Source organism: Apteryx mantelli, chromosome 15, assembly GCF_036417845.1.
Source record: "Apteryx mantelli isolate bAptMan1 chromosome 15, bAptMan1.hap1, whole genome shotgun sequence".
Lineage (NCBI taxonomy): Eukaryota > Metazoa > Chordata > Aves > Apterygiformes > Apterygidae > Apteryx > Apteryx mantelli.
The window spans coordinates 16,663,800-16,689,925 of NC_089992.1; the positions used below are offsets into that span (position 1 = coordinate 16,663,800).

Genomic DNA, 26,126 nt, shown 5'->3' on the forward strand with positions numbered 1-26,126 from the left:
TGTTGTTCCTAAGAGCAGAATGTCCTGGAGGGGCAGAGCTTACATACTATCCGCTGGGGATTAGTGGTGCTTCTGATTCCTGGCTTTTTAGGTGGTGCTTTCTGACTTATCTCCTTTTCTCCCAGGCACCCGCTCTTTCCTGAGCAAGAAATGGCCATTTCCTTTTTTCCTACTAATAGAGACATAATCCTTCTGATGTGAGATATAACATATGACTTTTTTTATTCATCCAAAAAAATACTAATAATCGCTGAATATAGTTCATTAGGTAACTCTGCTTTAAGGAAAAAGTAGCCTCAGAGTTTTACTATTTACAGTTAGATTATCCTATGCAATCCTGCATTATTTCTTGGTTTTTGATGTTGTGCTTTTAAATTATGCTAAGAAAAATTTTATGCCTCTAAATGATCATTTTAGAGTGAAGATTTCTTGCAGTCTTTACCACTTTTCTGCAACACAGGTGTGACAAAGACCCATTTGTGACTGAATGGGTGACTTTTCAGTAACGTTCTCGCAGAAAGCAATATACCTCATGAAATTCAAGTTATGAACTTCATGTTATTGCTAGTCTAAACAGTAAAACATTGTATTAATGTTATTAGTGTTATTTAAATAACTCAGTATGTCCAGTGTTTAAATATACTAACTTAAACTTGGCATTAGTTTGGAAGCAAACTAATTTCCTCATTACTCTTTCATTAACTTAATGTTCTGCATTGCAAAACAGGTTTATGTTAACTTTACATAAAATTCTGGGGTTTTTTTGTGGTAATGAGAGTGTAAGTTCTGTTGTTTAGCTTTTCACTGAGGAAAATGCTTTTATATATCCTAATTATCTACATCGAGTACTGTTTTAATTTTTACATGTAGCTATTTCAAAGTAAAAATCTTACATGTATTTGTTTCTATTAATATTGCTTTTTATTCCTTTAATACTTTTCCTACTATTTCATCTCCCAGTTTGCATATACTCAAAATGTTTAAGAAAGGGGAAAAATTGTTATTGTACATATATCTTTTTGGTTTTTTATTTAGGATAATGAGAAACATTCATAGATTAAAATATCAATCAGTTCTGTGATAAGTCACAGTTCATACTTTAATTTGATCTTATCAATTAAATATATGATGATGGTGTTTCAACTCATTTAATTGGAGCTAGGAAGTGATGAGGGTTTTTTTGTTTGTTTTTAATATGCATCATAAATCTCTGGCAGTGCCTTAAATACAGCTCTCATTGAAGCTGCAATGGCTGAAAGAGAGAGCAAGGTCGGAAGGGATCTTGAGAGATCATTTTGCCAATCCGAATGAAGAATCACTGCGTTGCTGCTGGTGGGAGCTCGTCCAGTCAGTTCTTAGAAACCTCTAGAGATGGGGGAGACTGTATCATGATGATTGTTTCCCACTCCCCTCCCCCCAATTACTCAAATAATATTTACTCTTAGAAAGTCTTTTTGATGCCTTATCTAAATATCCCTTAACCTACATGTCCAACTCTTTGTCTTACAACAGTGGACGCAGTGGACGCAGAGAAAAATCTGTACTCGATTAGGTCAGTGGAGTCTGTAAATCCAATAGATGACTAATATGATAATGGAGCCTTTAGAAAAGATAAGACCGTAACATAAATGGAATTAACTTTTGCATTGGTGTTTATTGTGGAGGAGCTTAGGGTTCACATTCCAGAATTATTTATTTTAACTGGGGATACATAAGAGGAGCTATCTCAGATATTGGTATATTGGTAGAAAAGCTTATGCTTTGCTCTAGACTTTCTCCAGTAGGTTCACACCCCGGTTGAATTCTAGTGTTTTAAACCAGATGCAGTACCTCATCTAAGGCCTCATCATTACCAGGTAAACAAAAAAGAAATTTCATTTGACCTTTTGCCAATACTGTTAGTTTTTGCTGTACTGTTTTGCCTTCCTCGTAACAAACAATCTTTTTGTTGCGTTTAATTGGTGGTGCTCTAAAATTTCCCAATTAGTTTCCTGTAGTAACACTGCTCAGCCTGTCATTCCTCAGCCTATATTTTTTATTTTATGGGTTCCATACATAGGTAAGAATGTATTTAAATCTTACCACATTGCTTCTACCTCCTCTAAATTTGTCAGCCCAATTGAATTCCAGTCTTGCACTGCCTTTATAGACCTTTCTGGATTGTTTACTCTGAATTTAGAAAATGTGGTCTTCATTTTTCATCCCAGTTGCTAATTAAGATATGGAATGATGCCCAAGACAGTTGCCTGCAAAATCTCACTTAATACGTTCACCCAGTGTGATCCTCTACTCCTAACTACTGTTTTTCAACCAGCTATGCTCTCTATGCAGCGGTAGTTTCAGTTGTCCATATTCCCTTAGCTCACCTGTGAAATGTGAAAATTTTAAAAGCCTTAGTAAAATACCTCTTACGCTGTCCAAGAAGGAAATGAGATTGGTTTTACATAGTTTATTCCAGCCAAGTCCATGTCACTTCTTTATCTTCTGACATGTGCAGTCTACTTGTTGCAGTGTTCTTCCAAGGCATGAAGTTGAAATTGCTGAGGAGTTACAAGCCCCCGCTCTTGTTCCTCCCTTAAAAAAGAAAAAATTCTTTTCCAGTCTCTGCCTTCTCTCTGAACCATGAGTTTTTAAAAACAACTACTAATGTTTCTAAAATCAAAAGAGCCAGTTTTTTGAGTATGTCATTAGGTTCAGCTGAACTGAAAATATCTAACTTGTCCAAATACTCTCTAACCTACTCTCATCTTACCAGAGTTCTTTCTGTCTGTCACTGGTGTAAACTGTATTAATAATCTGATGTGGAAATATGATGAGTTTTAATTTTGACTTCCTATTAAGTTTTGTGAGAGCCTGAATGAGCATTTTCAAGGCAGCTATGAACTGTAATACCTGAGAATCTTGCTGTCGTTTCTTACTGTTCACCCGTTATTGAAAATGATCTCAGCAGTGATTTGTATGGAATATTAGGAACCTAAATACTTTGTAGTTAGACTGTAGTAACTTAAGCTCAATTGATTTTCAGTGTGGCTTAGAAATCTAAGTGGCTCAAGTACATCTGGAAATTTTAGTGTGGAATTAAATATGAAGATTGTCTTCATGAAACTTCTGCTACCAAAGAAATGCAAGTCAGATGTAACATTGAGTCACAAGAATGTAAATAAAACTGTAACTTGTAAATATTTTACTGAACAGGAGGTGCATACTTTTAAGGTTTATTTTCATCGAGTGTTTGAAACAGACCAAAAGGGAGCTCCTTAGCTAGAGCGCTTTGCTTTAGGCCAGTTCATGTCAGTGGCACTGCGGCATAAGGTAGTTGCATTTGTCTTTGGTTTTTATGTGGTTTAGTGTGAATATTGGTAAATGGTGCTGTGTGCTATATTAAAACCTGTGCTCGTCTAGAGCTTTACAGCCAAGTTCTGAATCCTCTCCCTTCTTTGTGTGTGTGTGTGTGTGTGTGTGTGTGTGTGTGTGTGTGTGTGTGTGTGTGTGTTTCAAAATGACTCACAGAGTGTATACACCCCGAATGCATGTGTAAAACTTCATTGAGGCTTATACAAAAATGGTTTAGATGAAGGTCAAAAACTTTTAACTACTCAAAGAATTGATGTTTTTTTAGAAGAAATGTAAAAACTGTTTTGCTCTCACGGTGGAATGTGATGCCATATGACTGGACAGAAAGTCTGTATTTGTGTCTTTGAAATGGAGGGTTTTGTGATTTTGTGTGAGACCCCAGCATTCATGTTGGCTGTGTAATTGCAAGTTTGGGAAGGGCATTTTTTTGCAAACGTTAAACTGTATACAGATTAAATTTTCAGAAAGCTTCTTGTAATAAAATAGTTCTTTAAATTTATCTAATATAATACTGAAAACTGTAGCTTATGTAAATGAAATGAGATTAGACTGTAGATAGTGAATGGGTAACTATTTTCAATATCATCAGAAACGTATCCAGCTGTCATTGTACATTCCTTTGACAGGTCTGATAGCTAAGAAAGCCATGAATCTGTGTTATTTTTAAATGAAGCTGGGATAACTGTGAGATATCTGAGGTTTGTAGCTGCTGCTAGAATACCTCTTTTAATTGTTTCTGTGTGTCTTCACAAAAGCAAACGTGATCCTCGTGAGGCTGCTCTCCCTTTGCGCCCAGCCGAACTGGTGGAGCGGGGTGGGGCGGACTGCTCTGCGCTGCCTTGGGAAGGCATTCCCCCAGCCCTCGTAGAGGGGGCAAAGGAGCTTGGCTTCCCTAGGGTGAAGATAGTGAATTATTTGCAACTCTCCCATTAATATTCTATTTTAATCCTAAGTAATCATGCAGGAAAAATGGACATTATGGATTTTTTGACATGTGGAAATAATGCATTCACCTTCTTTTGATAATGGGTAATAATTTCAAGTCTGCATAGTATCCAACATGTGAAAAGGGAGATAAAATCAGATGCTAAGTATAATGGATGTTAGGCAAGAACTAAACAGGCAGCATTCACCAATTTCGTTGTTTAAAGTGCAACCTTTAAATAGAAAGACTTAATTTACTATATTTCTTTAACTTTGTATTCTATATGGTTCTGTATGATGACAGGGCACTTAAAATGTTATAAAACTCATTTGACAAAAAGCTTAATTGATGATAGCCATTTAAATCTAAAACACATGAATGCTGGAAGGAGTTATGGGTTGCATATGACTAAATACCTTTCACTTGTTATACGTAAAATTATGTGTATAATACTGAATGAAATATATATCACATAATGTATAGTATGAAAAATGTGTACATATACTACTATATTTATATTTGATGCAGTATGACATACAGAAATATGGTACAATATAGAGTATACATCTTACTGTTTATACTATATCTATGTATATTTTATTCGGTAGTGACAGATGTATTTTTAACTCATTTCTGGCTACTGTTATTATGTAAGTTTTATGCCTATTTGTAATAAATATGGCTCTTCAGAAACTTTGTGGTTTGGATCAATAAAAGAAGTCCAATAGAAAGATGATCCATCAACGTTTCCAGTAATATTGCTATACCGATTTTCCTTCAATAGCGATCAGCTATGCTATTGCCATGAAGCTAATGTGAGGTGACTCATTTAGAGCATATTATTGCCTCATTGGAACATGATGCAAGGCACATCAGGTATTATTAAATTAGCCTGAATCTTGCAGTATGACAGTAACACTTTATGCACATTAGCACTATAGTTAGTGTTCCTTATGAGAATTTACTTCAGGTAAACATATTTAAGGCATAATTTCACTCACTCAGTTCTTCAGGATTTCCCAATTTCTTGTTTATCAGGAACAAAATAATATATCTTTCAATAGAATGTTAAGCAGATGGAACGGTGTTCGTGCTTCTTCAGAGCATGTTTTGTGTTTCATAAATTACTGTTAATATATCCCATTGCTTGGGTAGTACCTTGGAGGAGAATTTAGCTGACTTCTCACTGATTGTTAAAGTAAGTTGGAACAAACTGATCTATCTTCCACTTTCGCTATGATTTAACATGGAAATGTCCCCTTCAGATGGGTGGCAGTCAAAGAAAGCTGATCTTGTGTGTGTCCAACTCATTTGGGCCAAAAAAACTGCAGAATTTAATACAGTACAGGCATTGAACAACTGGAATTCATACTGTTGGTCTGAGAGTGATGGTGAAAATTCATGGCCTTTCTGTGTTTGATTTATAATAATTTTCTTTAGGATTTATGGTGGGATTTTAAAGGTTTTGCATCTTATCTGAAACTTTTTTTTTGTCTAGTTAATGGGAAGCAGTACCATTCAACAGTGTCGTACATTGGAAAATAAGTCACATATTATAAACTTTCCAGCATTGTTACTCACTGCCTGGTTATTTTGGTGGGAAATTTAAGTTGTCCGGGAAGAATATAAAAGCTCTCTCGTAGTAAGCATCAGCAAACATGGCAACCTTTTATGTTGCTAGTGAGGTGATAAGGAATATGCAAGCAAGAGTGAAAGTGAATATCAGTAGTAAGTTAACAAAAAAAACCCTTAGAATTTAAAGAAACAACAAAAACAAAAACCTTGAACAAGCCCAGTCAATATATCAATAGTTAATATTTTGTAAAATGTCTGGAAATCCTTATAGGTTATTTGGAAAACTGGGAGTTATTCAGCTTGATATCAACATTTGTGTAATGGAGAATGAATAAATAGTATTGCTTAATTCAAACTTTTAGATTTATCATGGAGAACTATGTAGATACCAGCTTGTTGCATAAAGAAAAATTAGTGAAACTGTGAAAAGCGGTTTCAACAGAAACTTAAAAGCATTTGTTAATATGTTCATAAACTACATAATTGTAGGACATGTATATAGTATAATGCAGCAGATAATTGATTTATTTTTAGTAAAGTATCAGATAGCATTTAACAGCTGGAAGAATAAACATACGGACAAAAACATGAATATTGGGAGGTAAGAGTATGCATAAAAATGTATGTGTGAAGCAAAAAGAGATTTACTGGGGAAAAATGAAGAATGTGTATGAAAAATGCAATCTGAAATACACATTTCATAAGAACAAGAAACCTGGGAAGCATCAAGAGTGATTGTGAATAGCAGAATAGAATTGTGTTTCTTGGTGGTGCCTGGCTGCCGAGGTGTTGCTTAAAATGTATGAGTCAAAGAAGAAAATGGTATTGGCAGCATGTCTCATTTTAAAATGTGGTTAGAGGCAATTTTATTCTTTAAAGGTGTATGAAAACTTCCAGACAAGCCCTTCCTGGTATGCAGGTGTAGCCCTCAAAAAGCAGTGTGGCAGTGGTTCCTCGTAGTTGCTCCTAGAAAGCTGTGCTGAGTTTTTAACAATTCATTACACTAGTAGTAGGGCCTTTGCACCAGACCGCTGACAGGCGTTCCTGCAGCACTGCGTGGCAAAGGACAGCGAGCACTAGGCGTCTTGCTGGAAGGTGGAAGAAGTAATGGTTGACTATGTAGAACAAATATGTTAGGAGATGTTTCTTCTTAATCCCTTTTGTTAGCGACTTGATATATGCTCTGCAGTCTGTATATGCAAGCCCACAAACTAACTCCCTCTCTCCCCCTCCCTCCCCCTCTCCCCCCCCCCAACACTCACACACACATTCACAGAGAATTTAGTAGAATTCATTGCTTTCTGTAGGAATTCTGAATCTTTTATATTGCTTGTCTCCAAGATTTCTGTCCCTACTCAACTTCCTTGAGAGAAAAGATTAGAGAGTTATTCTATGTTGAGGATGCACCATCTGTTCATATGGTATTGTAGCATTATTAAAAAGAAACAAAAGAAAAACATAAAACTAATGAAAGGGTTTAAATTAAAAGAATAGAAAGATATAACTAGCTTGTCTCAGGATTGATTGAAAGTAGGCAAATTTAGACCACACCTGTGTGCTAGACCAGTAGATAGGAGAGGAAAAAATATTGCTTAAAGTGGCAAAAGGAATGCTAGAATGTGGGTCGTTCTCTCTGAAGTATGTTAGACTCAACCTGATAGCTAGTGAGTCTCAGGTCCCTTCAGGCTTTATTTTTTTTTTTCCTCCCAATTTTTGAAATGGCTATTAATAGAATGAGTTACTATTTGGCTTTATTAGATTTTTTTGAAAATCAAAATATAGAATACATACTTCGAAGTGTGTGTGTGTATAATAAGAAAAATTATGCACACTTCAAACTTGTGCTAATTATAAAAAGAAAGCGTACATGCTATAGAGGGTTCCCATTCTGTACTTTTACTTTTTTTTAATTACAACTATGAACACACAAGAGTGGGGAGTGTTTTTGTTTGTTTTAATAGATACATTACAGGTAAAAAATAGCAACAAGAAAGCTCTTTCTACTTGCTGTTGGTAGTATGTTTGAAGCTGCTTTAGCTGGACCTTTCCAATGAGAAAGGAAAATACATGATGTTCTGGATCCTTCATATCTGTTACCTTTGCACCTTCCTCACGTAATTTTAGGAACAGTATAGAGACCATAATGTCTGTTTTAAATCCAAATAATATTGAGGTATGAAGGTGTATAAATCTTAAAATGTCCTAATGTGGGATGTTTTTTAATACTACTATAACTGTAAAGCTGACAAACTAACTTTGTTTTGTAAATTTTCTCTTGTTAATCTTCCTTTCTCTGACACCTTTGCTTTCGGGTGCCTCCCGCAAGCAGGTCTGTGGAGCTGGGCTGTCAGTGCGAGAAGCAAGGCTCCCCAGGGACCGGCTGGCGCGGCGACGCTGGCTCCTGCCGGCTGGTGCCGCCTTCAAGGTAGGGCTGGGAAAGGCCGAGAGATTTTAAGGGCAGTTGAAATGTCCAAACTTGAGTTTTATTTTGCTTCATTTTACTTATCAAATAAAATGAAGAGATACTAACTTTCTCTTGATTGTGACTTGTTAGAAGTGAATTACTTTTTGTGCTGTTGGGAAAATCTCTCTGGCCTTCCAGCGGAGAGGGAGCCTGCTTGTAGATACAACCTTTTTAGAAAGTAAAGCTGTACAGTGCGCAGGCTGGATTTCTTTTTCCAGAGCTAGAGGTGACCACCTGAAGTTAATCAGGGAAGACATCCCTGAATGAAGTGGGTAGCAGGTGTTAAGAATTAGCTGTAGCTGGAAGAGGGATGCTATTTATAAAAGGGGAGCAGTTCTGGGAGGAATCCTTGTGACTGTCTTGAAGAAGTAGACAAACTGTTACTTGTGTCTTTGCCCTTCTCTTTCCCGCACTAGGACTGGAAAGTTTTCTTGCCTCTTTTTAATTTCCGATCGTGTGTTTGATTGTTTTTAAGGTAATGAATATTCTGTCAATCAAATATATAATTTATTTTACACATTTCTCTGTATGGTAGCAAAGAGCATATCAAACCATGGAGTGCAGATACTTTTTTTTTTTTTTTTTTTTGCCAAATACTATTAGTCTCTAATCAATCTCACCATCTTAGAGCTGGGTACTTCTCAGTTTCAGATTCATGAGAGTATGGGAGGATGGAGAAAAGATGAGCTCATTTAATTCTCTTCTCCCAGCCGTACCTGCATTGTCAGTTTTAATGATCTGGATTGCCATTTGTTTTTTCTTGAAGTATTTATCTCTTTTGTCCGTAACTGCTGTAACATACCTTTACCTTTCTTTCTCCCTTCACAGCCATGTGAAAAGTAGGGGAGATGCAGTCCCTTCCCAACCGTTGCATGGATTACTGCTCTTAAGATGAAAACAGGCCCTGCATGGGACTGGGGAGGGGGCAGATGAAAATTGGGTGAGCAACCTGCTACTTAGCATTTGCTGCCTGGGATGGGTTAGAGAGATTGTAGCTTGAATAGATATTCTGTGTACGAATAAAAGCAAAAGACTTGTCAGTGCCCCCCACTGCCCCTTCAAGATTTGTCAATTTTGATTGCTCTTCCCTGGAACTAAACCATTCAACCTGTATTGGTTTCAGATGTGCTGCAGAGTGCTGTTCGGGATGATAGTGAGGGCTCCTTGTGCCACAGTTTTCTAAAGACCAGGTGGAGAAGGATTTTTTTTATGGTGGTGTTTTAGCTTAAGATAAATATTATTTTGGGGGGGTTGTCTATCTGTTTTTTAGCATCTTAGTGTTGGCCTTAGCTTTCACTTGATCTTTAACTCTGTCTAGCTTAGCAGTCAGTGGTAGTACGAAACATAATCTGTTTTTCTGTCGTATATATGCTTTCATAACCAATGGTTTGTATAGAAATAAAAAAGCACTGCAATACAGATGCAAGTGACAGCTATGATTCAAGCTGATGCAGGGATTTTGAAGTACCAGTAGGAAACAGCAATGTGTACTACATGGTTCATCTATCCTTCATAAGTGAAAACATATGGGTTTGCATATTAAGTCCTAAGACTTACCTGGTCCGTTGTTGTTATACTAATGACAGTTTTTCTACCCTCATTGTTTTGTGCTTTGTCTGACTGGCTACTTGGAGGAGGTGAGATTTTTCTCTTGGTTGTGTTGGAGAGAAGAAACAGCTTCCGTACCATGTTATGTGAACATAACATACTGCAAATGGTTCCCCCCCCTCTTTTTTTTTTAATCATTGTGCTGAAGATGAAGAAGGAGAAACAGATACAAGGATAGCTTTAGCTTTATGATATCCTTTGCACTCTAACCTCTGTAAATAGGATTCGGCATAAAAGCTTTGCTATGGTGTTGATTTTTATCCTCATATCTTGTAATCGTAGAGAAAAGCAGGAAGGCTGGTACCAAAAAAATTGAAAAGTAGAATAATGCTTCAGCTGCTTCCCTTCTGACATTTTGCAGTTCTCCACAAACCTTCTGCTTTTGTATAATCACAGTAAGGAAGCTGTTCAAATTACTGTTTTCATAATGTAGCAGAAAGATTCAAAGGCGAAGGGAGGGGAGTCTGACCTGTAATCACAATGCTTAGTAATGCCTTCCTCGCGTTCAGTGAGCAAGACAAAAATACCTTGCCTGGGGGATGAGCAAAGACAAGCTGAGCCAGCATAACCTCAGGGATTGGCCACCAACATCAGCAGGGGGCTGCTTTTAGAAGAGTAAGACAGAATTGTAGCCTTGCCAAAATAGGGTATCAGTGCGGGAAAGCACTATCGCATAAGAGAAGGAAAGTATTCATTCAAAATAGTTGTACTGATTGGGTGCTTTAAAGTCATTTAGATGCAGAAGAAATACCAAGTATTTCCTTCCCTTCACACTTAATCTCTACTGTTCCCACTGCTTACAAAGATTGATTTGGAATCTTGTAAAAACTGTGATGTTTCCTTCTACCTCCCCTGCCCCTGTGCTCAGTCTTGGTGTATATATAGGCATCAGTAGATTTATCTGTAGTAGGAGATTCTGCTTGTGTGCACACATTGAAGAAGCAGTTCAGGATCTGGAAGAAGCTTTGGAAAAAGAGAATATATTGATACCTTGATATTTTTCAGTGTTAATGTTAATTAGGAAGATACTAAAACTAAATGTCTGTTATTTTGTTTATGATGTTGCATCACTTCAGTATTTAGTACCCTAGGTAGCTGTTTTTTACTCCAGTGAGCTAGATTAGCCTGATTACACTGGCAGGATGCAGTTGATGGATGACTGTCATTATCTTCTCAAACCTGCATGATACTTTAGGTATAGGAGATGGTAATTAAATTTTCAAGAGACTACATTGAGATTATAAGATCTGAGTATTTTTTTTAAATGAGGAATATGTTTGCAATTATCAGCATGTTGCTAGAGGATCCTCTCCTGAGGTGTTTTATTAGCAACTCCTGACTTTCTTTAAATTGATCAAGAAAAAATGTTCAAGTTATCATATAACACTTTAGGCATTGGTTTTTTTTTATTTATTTATTTTGAGGGGAGTGTTAATTCTGATGTTCTTCCCTCTGAAGCAGACAGAAAACGTATCTGATCAAATCTATTGGTAATGGCTTGAAGATGTACAGGTTAGCACAATATATTTAATGAAACCTTGTTTGAGACAAAACACTAGAGAGGATCATAATTAATGCCTCATTTTCTGCCAGTTGCTATTGATTACTCATTCAGGGTCCCTTTGTTCTCAAAATGGTAACACTGTATTTCACATTACTATTTGATGATATTCTCAGGATGAGATTCTTTAACAACATGCTGATAATTGCAAACATATCTCTAGAATTTAAATTTAAAATGAATTTACATCATATGCCAGTGTTTTTCCAAGTTCATTTTCTGTCTTGGAGTTTGTATTCACAGAGTTGCCAAACATTTAAGATTTGAGCAACGTGAAATTCAACATTTTGTATCTTGGTTATTTTTCTTGACTTAAACTGAATGACATGCAACTCAGGTGAATGGCTTTTTTTGCAGCCCAAACCTCTGTGCTGTACAAGGATCTCATTTTGTTATTTGTTAATATTTTAATTTTATGTTAGCTTTTCCTTTGGAGTCACAATAACATGTACAACTTAGCTAGGGGACTGCTCAAATTCAGCAGACTTCTCCATTTTGCCAAGTTCTGTTAAATTAGTACATAAAATTGTGTTGGTTTATCCATAAGGCAAGACATTTGAAGTACTAAGACATTTTAATCTTCATCCAAATACCTGAATGAATAAAAGCAACAGTGCATTAAAACTTTTGCTTTGCCCAGGGGAGGATTTCAAGGTTATAGCAAGGTGAGGAATGCTTTTACTATCTGCTCTGCATAGTTCTGAGAAACTGAAAAATGCGAAGTGAGAAGCTCCTATTGCATAAAGTTTGTAAACTGTCGTCTTACTGCTAGTCAAGAAACAGAAGGATTTGATTGAGATGAATGCTGTTGAGTTATTTTGCTTAACAAAATAATTTATCTAAGTCTCCTATTGCTAACTAAGCTCACTACCTACCTTTTTTTTTTTTTTTTTTTTTTTTTTAACTTTCTACAGTTTGCTTTTCTTAAATAGGGGCAGCCTGACTCCTGGGAAGCAAAGTGTAAACTTTCTGAAGAGGAAGCTAACTCCAAAAACTCAAAAATGTGGGCAAAATATAATCTAGTTGGTTAGTCCATGGGGAAAGTTTTTTGAGATGTAAATTTTCAGTACATAAGTTGCAAGTCTCATCTCACTTCCAAAAATGAGCATGAACAGGATTTACACCACCACAAATGCTGATTGCTTAAGAGAAGCACAAGGCCATCTGCCTATAACAAATGTACTTTTGGAGATGGTAAAGCCTTATATACAGTAGTGTTTGGAAGTGTGTTTATTAAAAATATTAGTGTATTAAAGGACAATTTGGCTTTCTTATGAACTAATAGCCTAAATCTTTAAGAGCATCAGGAAATATCACATAAAGACATATGTAGGCCTTTACTTGTCCACAGTACTTTTTCTTTTTTAATCAGAGAACAGTTTACCAAGCAGTTTGCATTCTGCTGGCCAGTGTCCTCGAAGCTCGCTGAAGGCAGAGCAGTGTTTTGATGTCAAAGTGTATCCCTGGAATTCTAAAGACTCATACAATTGGGCTGAATAAAAGAAAGCACAAACTTTTCCTTACTTGTATTCTCAAATTCTTTGAAAGAACCAATTTTAAAACCATTAAAAAATATGTTGAGTAAGGAGGTGTGTGTTTTTTTCTTTTTTTTTTTTTCTTTCCTTCTCAGGTGTACCATTTGGATTTAAGCATATGGTTGATTAGCTTGTTAGTTTGAATGGAAGCTAACTTTGTGTGCACGTGTGCAGCTGCAATAGAGTTGCTTGTTTTCTGTGACAAAGGTGTGTGTATGCACATGCGCACACACACACACACGTACGTACTTACGTGCATACGATCCTTCCCCCCCACACCTTGCCATATTTGAATAGGTGACTCCCATGCATCTCATTTTTCTGAGACTTTTTTTTTTTTTCCTTGCAGAGGCACCCCTTTGAAACACCTGTCTGGACTGTAGAAGCCTTAATTTTGGGGGGTCAGGTCATACCATTTTGCCTTAGGCTGTCGAAACTCTTTCCTGGTTTTGCTGAAAGGGATACATTTTAGAAGTAGTGCAGTTAAGTTTACTTCTTTTCTCCATTCCAGCCTCTTTGGAACTAAGCTGCTTGTGTTCTTATTTGAGTGGAATAAAAGCTTTTTTAGGCTAGTGTTTGAACACAAATTCCCTAGGGGAAATACTGCTTTAAATAATTTTTTGTTTATTTTGAAGCTGGGTTTATGTCTTATAAAGTCCAGAGAGGCACATTTGTAAGGGTGATGTGTGTCTATCTGTAGCAGTAATCTGGGAGTGGCTGATGGTCAGGAGAAGAACCAGTCATTGATTATTCGCCCGTAATTGGGTCCGTGGCGCGCAGATGCGGTTCCCAGCGCAAGCCCGGCCACGTTCCACGGAGAGCGCTGCACACTGAGCTGTGCCAGAAGAGCGCTGCCGCAACGGAGCCTCGGGCTGTCGGGCGAAGACACTTGGTGCTGATAACACAAAGCTCTTTTGCTACTCATTGAATCCTCAGTGGTATTTTTGTATTCCTTTCTTTATCAGATGCCCTTAGGAAAAGATCAGTCCCAATCAATATTGCTTCTCAATTGGTTCAGACAGGCAGAAAAATCAATAAGATGAACTAATGACATCTATTTTTATTTTATTTTGGAACACTGAAGAACAATTATAAAATTTTAAACAGACTTACTGTGTATACCTTGTTTGATTGTGGCAACAGCAGAAGGGTTTTGTTGAATAAAAAATTTCTAGCCAAATACTATATAGATCAGTAAACTTTTTTAGAGTAGGTTGTACAGTTTGAGGGTTTTCAGGTGTGTATTCTATTACTTTTCCACTGTGCTTCTAAATTTCAGTTCTGTGAGCAGACCCTGCTAGTTATTATGGTGCATCATTGCTGGAGTCACCGAGTCAGGTAGCTGCACCAGCTCACATAAAAGGATGAGTTTGTTTTTGTTTTAGTTTACTTGTGAAGAATTAATTTTCAATGCATCAACACTTAGTTCCTGTTCTTGCAGCAGTCATATTGCTTTGAAATACGGGGTCCAATGAAAATGTCAGGAACTGGAATACTTAAGAGGATGAAAGCAAGAATGGCAAATACCATTAGGTAAAGGTTGGAGGTTAACTTTGGAAAAGATATAGATATCTGTCTTTTGGAATGGCTTGGTGGAAGTGTTTTGTCTCCTCCTCCCACACCCCCATGAGTAGTGGAGCTGAAAATCCTTCTGCCTCTTTTTAGATGTCTGTATGGATCCCTTTGCATTTCCAAAATCACTGCTAGTGCTCAGAAGGAGATGCTGTTGGGGAAGTTCTTTAATGTGACTGAGATGTCATTTCTAGTGCTGTTTAGCAGCTGTTGTGAGTAAGCAGGGTGGACAGACTGGAAGACCTCTAGAGGTCACTTCCCACCTCCGCTCTTCTCTGCGTGGCACCTTGCTTCTGCTGCTTGAAATAATAACTATCACAATGCTTCTTTCCCTTCCCCAAGGGCCGTGTGAAGAAATTTTCCTTCAGTTCTGTATATTCTTGGGCCAGAGGCCGAGTTTTACCTTTTGATTAAATTTTGGGATAAGTACAGAATTAGTTTCATTTATTGGTTTAGAAGAGCTGATTTTCACATGTAAAATACTGTCCAGTTTTCTTGTACGCTGTTCACCACCAAAACTAATAATGGTTCAAGTAGCATCTGTGCTAAATTCAGATTTATACTATGTAATGCCAGATAGTCTAATAATTGTAACGTATTCTCCAAAACAGTAAGCTCTTCTCAATTGTTTGTCAAAGGCAAAATGAGCAAATCTTAAAGCCTGATCTACAGGCAGATTTCCCACATACTTGCTGTTTACTTTGTTTAAAGATCACCTGACTCCTTATAAGGGTATCTAATTTCAGTATGAGTTTTATATTAACAATGCAGACTTAAAGATTATTTCATCATAAGATTGTTTTAGTTTACTTGTGAAGAATTAATTTTCAGTGCATCAACACTTAGTTCCTGTTCTTGCAGCAGTCATATTGCTTTGAAATACGGGGTCCAATGAAAATGTCAGGAACTGGAATACTTAAGAGGATGAAAGCAAGAATGGCAAGGATGAAGAATTTGAGTTGATGGGAAACTTTTTATTCTTATGCCTAATGTTTATCACTATTATCTTTGATGTTCTTCAGACTGTGTCATAGATCTGTAACAAATACTTAACACTTCTTGGCCTCCAAAAATGGAAAATGAAACTTGTTATTCCTTAAGTTTGTAACAGGATGACTCTTTCACTCTCTACTCTTTTCAATTAAAATATAAGATTTTAGGCTTAGTCATCAGTCAAGTAACAGATACACATTTTGATACTGATATGATGCAAATGTATTTCTCAGGAAAAAGGCACTTGTTTATTGCTTATTTTGTATATAGTCTCTAATTTTATATATAAACTCTGGATCTCTTGCTAATCCCAGAGTCTTGCAAGTTAAAAAGTTTTTAGGATCTTAGTGAGAGCCATGTGGTGAGATAAAGCCTCATCTTTCAGGAGTCGTCACAGAAAAAATTAAAAATGGTGTTGATAACTTCAAAATAGCAAATACACAAAAATATAATTCTTGAAAATGAAACAAGTGAAGGGCTCCTGATGGTGTATAGAGTAGAATATATAGATAACACCAAAAGAACCAGCTTGAATGATATAATTCAATCCAAAAAATGCATGCACATATTTACAAATGAGGGTATTTAGGCCTCAATGGGAAAGGTGAGGAGGCCCAGGAGCACCGGTGCCTGCAGATATTGCAGGGGCTGCTGTGGCTCCAGCAAGCAACAGCACGTGGGCACCTCCGCAACCGTGGGAGCGCGAGAGCTCTTCGCTGGTGGGCGGTTTCAGCGGAGGGGGCGAGTCGGCCTGAGAACCAGGAGTCTGAAAGGAGACGCCTCCCGCTTTGCAGTTTCGGTATGGCATAGATGTTAATCCAGTCAGCAGTTTCATCGTCTTGCATGTCAATGATCAGGTAATGTCAGCACAGTTTGAACGCAGGCAAGCGTAGCGGTTGTCCTGCCACCCAACAGCTGTATGCTTTACCTCTGCGATGCCGATTGCTGTCCCGGGCTTGTAAATTATAACAGGATGCCTGCACCCACTGCTGACTTAGTATGAAGAAATGATGATCAAATCAAGTCACTTGTCTCTGAATGGTAGCTGGTTCCATGTTGACCTTTAAACGCTGTTTTCGTAGATAGTATAAGCAAAGTGCCTTGTACTGTGCGTAAGGCAGAGTGGACTATTGCTGTATGAGCAAAGCTGTGTGAAGCATCCAGTGCTGATGCTTGGTAGCACTGTGCTTTCTTTACAAACAGTTCTGTGGGTTTCTCTCCAAGTTTGTTTTTTCCCAGACTAAAACAAGGTTAAGCATGGTACAAACCATGAAAAAAACCAAAGTTCTCATAGATTGCTAACATTCATTTAATTTTCATAAAAGAAATCCAAATATTGAGGCCAAACAATATATTGTGCATGTTTTAACTGTTTAGTATGTGTTTGTATCCACTGCATGAAAAAGGAAGAAAAGGGTTCAACTACATTGTTGGTTTGAAGGTTTTAAAATGTCATATTTGTTGCATTCTGTGCTTTAATCTAATCTTTATCTCTTGTGTCTGTGTTTAAGAATGATCTTTGGGACAATTATACCATATTTTTATGAATGTAATATAAGTCTGGCTTTTTAAGTATGTGCTAAAACCTTATATCACACTATAAACTCCTAGCAGTTTTTTTATCAATTCTATTTATAATGTATAATGGACGCAGTGTTACATTGCAAACTAAACAAAGTATTTTGATTTTTGTTTATAGTTTGAGTATGAATTGATTCATTCAGACCTTTTAAACACAAATGGTTATGTTTTTGGGAGGCTTACAGCCAAACTTGCTCTACCTTTCTAAATCATGCTATAGTATATTCTGTGAATGTTAATTTTTACAAGTCAACATTGTTTTTTGAACTCCAAGACCTTTACTGAAAACCCAATAAATGGCTCTAACTGCTAAGAGCAGTACATGCAAATAATAGTTTATTAACATGGAATATTAACAGTTTAGTTTTATAGAGCTTAAATTTACTTTATATATTTTGCAGTCTAGTCTGCTTCGGTCAGATATGGGGCTTGGAAGTCCAGGTCAGCTGTCATCCTCAGGAAAACCTGGAACACCCTACTACCCGTTCTCTGGCACAAATCAGCGCCGAAGACCACTTCATGACTCACCAGCTCTTGGTCAGTAACACAGACAGTTTTTAAACTTTAATTCGTGGTGTGTTTCTGCAGACTTTGTTATTTTTCTTGGCAACTCATTTTATACAACTGAAATTGCTCTGCACTGAGCAATTCAAATTACAGCAAGCAGCTATGTAAGAGCTAAACCAGAGTTATTAAAATTTTGGTCCTAACACTAGTTTTGGGTTCAACACTGATCAGTATTGCTTATAAAACAAGAAACTCCAATAAACCCCTTAATTGCAAAAGCAATAATGACAGATGGATAGGAGTTGATGACCAGCTGAGTGCCCTTAACCCATGCCATCATTAACTCCTGGAAATGCCTGACCTTGAGGTCATTAGCATTATTTAGCAGGGAAAAGGCACAAAGGGGAAACAATTATCCTTTTATATGCTAAAAGTTACTTTGTTCGGGGTAATATATAGTTCATTATAATTGGTTCAACATGCCTTTAAAGTTTGTAGCAATTGAAGACTAGTAGATTAACCTAAAATAAAACTACCTCGCAAAATATGCAAGCAGGAACTTGCTTTAAAATTGTCACAATATCATAACAGTATTTATTTTTATTCTGGATATGCTTAGAGAGAGAAATGGAGTCTTACTTTTCAGTTTCAGTCACTAGTAATATTTGATGGCTCTAAAGACTTTCTATTGAGTTAGGGAATCAAAAATGAGGCAGCTGTTTAATTGTTTATGTTCTAATAGTATCCCAAATAATTGGACATGAAAGTTTTAATTCTTTTTCTAGCACCAGAAGAGAGACTGTAACCTGATATTCCAGTTTAAAAGCTACCATAATTCAATGTTACTATTTTACATCACTGGGTTGCTCAAATTCTGTTTATTTTTGAATGTTCCTCATTCTGTATAGCACTTCTCTTCCATATTAAATTTTTCCTTGTTAGAACTGTATAACTGAAACCATAGATTTCATCAAATGCAAATTGTTTCCTGAAGTAACTTCAGTATTAACTAGAGATTGTAAACTCCTGGAACATTAAATAGTCCTGAACATGCTTGAAATTGTTTTTCAAATCTTTATTGATAGAAATACCACTTTAGAATTATGTATATATATTATTGTATATTACATATATATGTGTGTTTGTATGTTTAAAAATATTGTTTTCATATACCTTTTTTAACCTGTTGCCAAGACAACTGTCATTTAATTCTGGAGTTGTCTTTACAAATATTTTTGAAAGTATTCATGCTTCTTAGGATGTGAGAATTCAGTGAAGTTCTTCATATCTGTTCAGAAGAGGAAGAATCTGAGCAAAGATCAGTGAAATATTTTGTTTGCCAGCAGGAAGAATGTTTGGAGTTTAATAGAAAAGACTTGCCTTTTTTTTTGTGTGTGTGTGTGTTTTGGCCCCATTGAATTGCTTTTAGTGGGAAACTACTATAATAGTAACTTGCCAGGGTTTTGAGTAGCAGACTGCCTGTTACAACGTTACTTTCAATGCTGGACAGGGAGAGTGATATTGGCAGGGACAGAAAGGCTGAAGAAATGTGTGACACAGGCTTTAAGGGAGAATCCCAAACCAGACTGTCTGATTTCTACTAATTGAATACTTGGTTAAGGTACAGTTTCTTATGGAAAACTATACAGAGTTTGGTGGGTTTGCCTGTTTTTAAATAGAAAAAATTAAGTGAAGTGGGGTGTTTTCAGAGAAGTTGTGCTCCCCTTTATTTTTTTATTTGAAAGGGAAATTCAAGTGGTCTAAGCTCTCCAAGCCACTAACAGCACAGTGTTTCTCTTTCTGTCATGGCTGAATCCGGAGGACTGTAACCCTGGATGCGGGCAGGTAGCGGGTGCGCACGTATGGAAAGATCTGTCTGGAATTTCAGGGAAAAAAGCAGTATACTGCTATCTCGAGCCTTGTTTCCAATGACTTGAGAAAGTATGTCCAATTTTTTTTTTTTTTTTTTTTTTTAGTGGACTAGTTAGACATTACTAAGCTGCTAAGAATTTAAAGCAAAGCTGAATTATGTCAGTTTTTTCCCTGAGAAGGAGTTGCCTATCCAGGATTTTAGCAAACTCTCTTTAAATTCCCCACTGAAGAATGTTCAATCAAATCAGCCAATGTTGCCTTCTAGGTCACACATTGAGTGCAGTGTAAATCTCTCTTAAAATCCAAAAAATCCTTTTATTTTCTATTCAAACATACCATATGGAATGAACAGAGTGAAGATATCCAGAGGATATTTCCACCTGCAGTTTCTTGCCCTTATTACACAGGGGAAGGAGTAATTAATTTTTATCTTTTCATATCTTACACTAAAATTGTGATTATACATTCTGAACAAAAATGGAAAATTAGAAGTTCTGTATTTTAATTGAAGACTCAATCAGTCAACTGTAGAAATGATAATATTGCCAGATATTTATTGGTCTCCAGAACATCAGTAAACTCCTAATTTGCATGCATGCTATCCAGATGGATTTTATTGGAAGCCGACTAAACTGGTTCAGATTTTTGATTTAAGTAGTGATACTGGCTGCCCGCATTTGTGGTGTGAAGGTAATTATTGGTAGAAAGAAGCAGATATCGTATTTCTAACTTTCCTATTACATGAAAAATTGAGTTGTGTTATCTTTATGACTTATGAAAAGTAATTAGTTTATTGGATTTGCTGTTATTTGTAGCTTTGGTATTGCCTAAACCGTGTAGAATTTTACATGATGTTACTATTTTTAGAGTATAAATCACTTTAATGTGTCATAAATTTGTCTTTGACAGTTCTGTCATTACTCTAAGCTGCAGAAAGGGAAAGCATCTCTGTCGATAATCATTCGTTTTTCCTCCCTATGTATCTCAAAATCTTTGTTTCTTAGTGAATGTATAATGGCATCAGTGTTCCCTGCGGTGTTAGTGTTCTTAGGAATAACTGTTTTCCTCATGGAAAGAATCAAAAGTAATTATTTAACGAAGCTTTATTTTAGACAAGGACATCAGTGCGTTACATATTTAAACACCTACTTGTATTGACGTTAAAGACAAATTTCATTGGTGCAGAATGAAAAATGCATGAAATCAGAAAACAGGAAATCCATTGTGGAAAGAAAATAACTGTATAGGGGAGCTATTCATTCTTTTTCATCTGTAAGACAGCATGCTTGATGAAATGTGTTGTTTTTCTGTGCGCAGATCCTTTACAGACAAAGAAAGTAAGAAAGGTGCCCCCCGGTTTGCCTTCTTCTGTAAGTACTGAAATTTTTACTTGTACTAAACAAATTAGGCTCAAACCATGTTTTGCTTACCTGCCATACAAACCGTTTAACTTACTGTTAGGAAGGCTGTCTACTGGACATGAACAGCTAGGCCAGGTAATTGGGAGTGGTTCCTGAGGACTAAATACACATTTGATGTGTAATTTTTAGATTTCATAGCAGTGATTTGTAGCTTGCTCATATGCTCTTACCCACTTGTCCCTGTCATTTGAATTCCTCTCTTGGGAAGAGAGCTGGGCCAGGAGCTGTCAAAGAAGATCTCCTGTACAGGTCTTTTGATGTTTAATTAGTCATTATGTTGCTGAACAGGAGGACAGACAGAGATTAATAGCTGAGAATCTTAGAAATTTACATTTGTAATAATCCCAGTGGAGCTGAAGACATTAAGATTCGGAGGACATGTACAGCTCAGCTTGCCTCAGTAGGACTGAGGTTATTAATATGCATAAATCACCGAGTCAGATGTTCATTGTGAAGCCCTGGTGGATTTTAAAGCCTTCATTAAGCCTTTCCTAACTTCAGCCTAGCATCAGGAAAGCTTTCAAGCAACTAGTTTGTTGATCCCTCTTTGCTTGAAAATTTATCCTTCGAGAATAAAGGGCTTTGATGAAAAAGGTTGGAAGGGTTTTGGTGGAAAAATCATTAATGGCTGTGATAATCTAATGCTACAGGGGTGTTTTGTGGCATTAAATATGCTTTATTCTTAAAAGGAAGAAAATTGTTTATAAATGAATCTGCATTTAAAAATCCACGTGAAGTGAAAAATCCCCAGCGAGGCGAGGGACAGAATGATTTTTCTCCCTGCGCGGCGCGGCGCAGCGCGGCGCAAAGCGGCGGGGAGGGGGAAGCGCCGCTGCCTTGCGGGGTACATCTCTTTGTTGTGTAAATGGATGTTGGGCTTTTATTTGGCAGTACTTAACACATGGGCGCAGGTGCACTTGGATGAGTCATAACTCAAAGCCGGATAGGCTGAATAGAGCGTACTGCACAGGCAACTGTAATATAGAGGGAGCAAAATGGGTCTGATCTTTTTATTCTGTATTAAGCCTGAAGTATGGATGGTGTCTCCTAGTCCTTGCATCTCCCCCCTTCTCTCCTCCCTCTCTTTCCCCTCACCCTCCCCCTGCTCCCTGTGATATATACAGAAACCTGAATCTGAAATCCTGTTTTAACCATACTTCCAGATGGAGCTGCGACAGCGTCTAGATAGCCCGGGGCAGCTGTGCTCTGAACCTGCAGCCTACCTGGAAGCCAGGATTGCAGCTGCAGGCACTCTTAAAAGCTTTTGCTTGCATAAGCACTTGGGCCCCACTAGAGGCTGAATAGCTGCTTGATAAACAAAATGAACACAATGCCTCAAATCATTATTCCCGAGGCCAGGAATATTCTTCTTCTTTTTTTTTTCCCTTTCTTTTTTTTCCCCCTTCAGCAGCAGCTAAAAATAGTTTGGCAATTTACATTTTAACAGTTGTGTGTTATGTAGGGTGGCTTTACAGTCTAGCAGATGATTTCTGCTAGATTAACAAAAATATATTTAAAATGTCAGAGAAGCTGAAACACATAGCAGTGCAATTTTCATGTAATTTATTACTGTAATTCTAGGAGAGTAATAAAACTTACATTACATCTTTAATATTTAGTAGCATTAGCCAGGTAAAGAGATCATTTTAGTTGAATGAAAAATTTATCTCATTTCTCTTAGTAGGCATTAATTTTAAGAAGCAGTATTTTTCTAATGTTTTACATTTAATTATTCTTCTGAATGAAGAGTGAAGACAAAATGCTGATTAATTTTTTTATTAAACACTGTACCAATCTCAGTAATAAAGTGCTGTTACTGTGAATAATCAATGATTGCTATGATGCATTTTTAAAGTACTGTTTCTCTGTATTTAAATGTTTTCAGTCCTGAGTAGAGCCTTGAACTGAGATGACAGATTACCAAAAAAAAAGTCATGAGAGATGCGCTCTGTTTGGAACGTGATACAAAACTAAATATTACTGAGCATCCTAGGAAATTTAAATTGAGCAGATAATTTTTTAAGTGTTTTCTTTACTTATTTTAAAAATACCTTGATAAAAGGTCAAATTGTATTATGGCAAAGATAAAAATTGATCTAGCTGGTTTAATTATAACATAGAAAGTCACAAGAAAGGTAATAAAGGTTAAATAACATACAAATCTGATTTTTTTTAATTTTTTAGTTTTATCCTGAAAGCTTTTTTACAATTTTTTTTGTTAGTATAGGGCTCCCATATCAACGGATGCTCTATAGTAATTGATTTTCCTAGGTAATTGTAATTTAACAATGTATATATATTTTTTAAGATATAAGGATTTTTTTAGAAAACTATCTTCCTCTAGTTTTTATCCTTTTCCCTTGGATATGTCTGATATTTTCCAAAATTGCTTGTTTTGATATTTACCTTTCCACTTGTGTTTTTTCAGGGCCTAAAGTAAAAACAGTTATATAGAAAAATGCTAACAAATTCTTTAGTTATTTTTGGAATGCAACTGGGAATCTGAACTTGTCCTTTTGCTGTAAAAATAAAATGTTCAGATTTTATTTGTGGAAATGCACCAGGCAAATGTATTCTTAAGTTCTCCTAACTTTTCTAAGCAGCAAGTCGTTGCCACCAAAGCTTTTAAATGTTAACATGCAAGCATTTAAGTTGAACTATAACTAAACTACTAAATCTAAAGCTCTGTAGGGAGGATAAAAACTAAACATCAACTGTTTATTTCTTCTTACTGTTAACTCAAGCCAGGCTTGAATGAACAAAATGATATCTGTGCAGTTTATATTACAATAACAGGGAAAAAAACCTGTTTCATGACAGCTACCTTATCATTCGAGATTTGAAACTCTTGTGGTATTTCTGAGAATTTCTCTGATTGTAGGAGTTACCTTAACTGAGCCAAGAAACAGCAATGACATCATGTGACTTGAAATCAGTTGCACCTAATTGGCGAAGCACAAACTGTGCAGCGCGTAGAGCCAGTATTTTTGAAGAACTGCTCGAGCTGCAGAGGGAGAGGGAAGAAGAGCAGAGCTCAGCGGAAGGTGCGCCGGGAGGCTGCAGGCTCCTTACGGACGTGCCAGGAGCACCAGCATGATACGCACTTTCTACATGTGTAGTCAGGAAATATTTCATACAGAGTATTTATGATTAGTATCATGATCAGTAGTTATCATGCAGTGATAATTCTAAGACAAATCCTGTAAATATCTATGATCATTCTTTTGTCATTTAATTGGTCTCATATCAACTAAGAAATAACCTGAAATACATGGTGTATGTTGCTGCCTATTACAGAAAATGAGCTGTGGCACACAGGCACAAATATCTGTTTGTTTTCTGTGTAGTGCCATTTCTAATAACTATGTTGAGATGCAGAATATTTTTGACTTTCCATAGCACTTGAGGCTATCAGTTAATATTCAACTTTAGATTGCCAGTTATTTAATAAGAGATTGTCAAATGAACGCTTTCTAATAGCAGAGATCTGTTTCTAAATTCGAACTCAGAAGAATTTAGCAAAACATTTAAGACAATTTATAGCTTGATTATAGGGATTTCTCATATATCACCCTCTACATATGGCATACATATTCTGCATGTGCTAATTTTTTGCAGGAATTCTTTACCAACAAAAGCTAGTAAAAGGTTGGTTTGCATGCATGGAATTACCTCCCAAATACTACAGGCATTTTTTGTATCATGTTAGTTTTTAAGAGTGAGCTTGAGAAATATGTTGAAAGAGATGTCTTAAGATACCAATGGGGCCTGAAAGTATCGGAAGGAAAATAATGGATCTTACTCCCTTTTGTGCTCCCTCCTTCCTCCACCCCTCCCCAAGCAGCAAGAGGAGATTATTTGAAGTGGGGAAATGGTCCAGACTTCAGGATGTTTATCTGAAGCCCAGTTTTTGAGACATTATTAATTAGGTTGTATTAAAAATAATATAACATTCAGCAAGGTGAGTAGACTTTTAGAGGATTATCCTCAATATTTCAATGTGTATTGAAGTAGCCTGGTGCAAAGCAACATCCGCAGAGTAATCTGACAAAGTCCATGGTTCTCCTCGGAAACACATGTCTGAGTGAAACCATGGGAGCATTCTGGGGAGTTATGTTGTGTGATGTTTAACTGACTTCATGGTGGGATTTTTTTGCAAGATTTGTTTCATTTGTGTCCTAAGTACTCTTTACACTGGTTGGAGATGGTGTCAAAATATACAAGGCAGTGTTTAGCGTTTGTGCGGAGCCGTTTGGAACTGTCTCATGCAGTCAAGCGATACTCTTCAACTGTCATTCATGTCTTCGGTATTTAACACTCGCAAAGACAGTAGTAGCTCATCTGCTCCTTGTCTTTGATCCTGTGTTCTGTTTTGTAAGACAATTTTAAATAATGAAAGCAGGCAAACAAATCTGTATGGATAATGTAACACAGAACTTGTGATTTCGTGGTTGTGATTCACGGTCTCTCTTCTCCCGTACTTCTGCTGCTTTGCTGTATTCTTATTTTTTGGCCTGATTCAAAGGGCAGCGTCTTTAGGGAAGGGGCTTGCCCGCTGCTGCTCATCTGTGATGTGGAACAAAAATCAAATATATAAAACCGAGCTCTAAGTAATGTTACAAATTAAGTATTTCTTTGAGACTTTACAGTCCTCTAAGAAATGGTTGTTTCCATTATCAAGCATTTTCTTAAATCATTTTGTTAGGACCTGCTCTTCTGGTTATATTATTTTCAATTTTGGCTTTGTTTGAAATTGATCTGAAAACAGCAGTAACTTGAAATTATAACATCTCATCTTCTTTGCTATGGGAGAAATCAAAAGTGTTTAGCTGTCATTAAGCAGCTAAGCAATTCATGGCAAAGTCCTGCCGTGAGAGCTCAGGCAGAGTTCGCACTGAATCAGGGTGAAGGTCCTTAAGTAACCATCTCTTAACAGTGCGGTTTTGGTTGCTATCAGATCACTTGTCCAAACTATCTGTCCTGGCATCTGACTGCAGCAGACTGTTGTGAAGCTGCTTAGGTCAGAGATCTGCTCTGTGGAAAGCCTTCATAGATAGATTTTTAAAAAAATTTTTTTAATGCCAAATTATACCTCTCAAGTTTGAATTTGTTGGTGTTAATATTAACTTTAATGTTGCTTCTTTTTAAACTTTCACAA

The 26,126-nt window shown here is 36.7% G+C and overlaps 1 protein-coding gene across 7 annotated transcripts in view; it reads left to right on the top strand.

The window, feature by feature from the left end:
- Positions 1 to 26,126, top strand: part of TCF12 (transcription factor 12) — a 184,538-nt gene that overhangs the window by 110,026 nt on the left and 48,386 nt on the right. For all 7 annotated transcript variants that reach the window (XM_067305579.1, XM_067305582.1, XM_067305580.1 and 4 more), the window contains 2 exons: positions 17,570 to 17,705; positions 20,865 to 20,917. In XM_067305579.1, the coding sequence (XP_067161680.1) occupies positions 17,570 to 17,705; positions 20,865 to 20,917 (189 nt within the window). The remainder of the gene's footprint in view (positions 1 to 17,569; positions 17,706 to 20,864; positions 20,918 to 26,126) is intronic.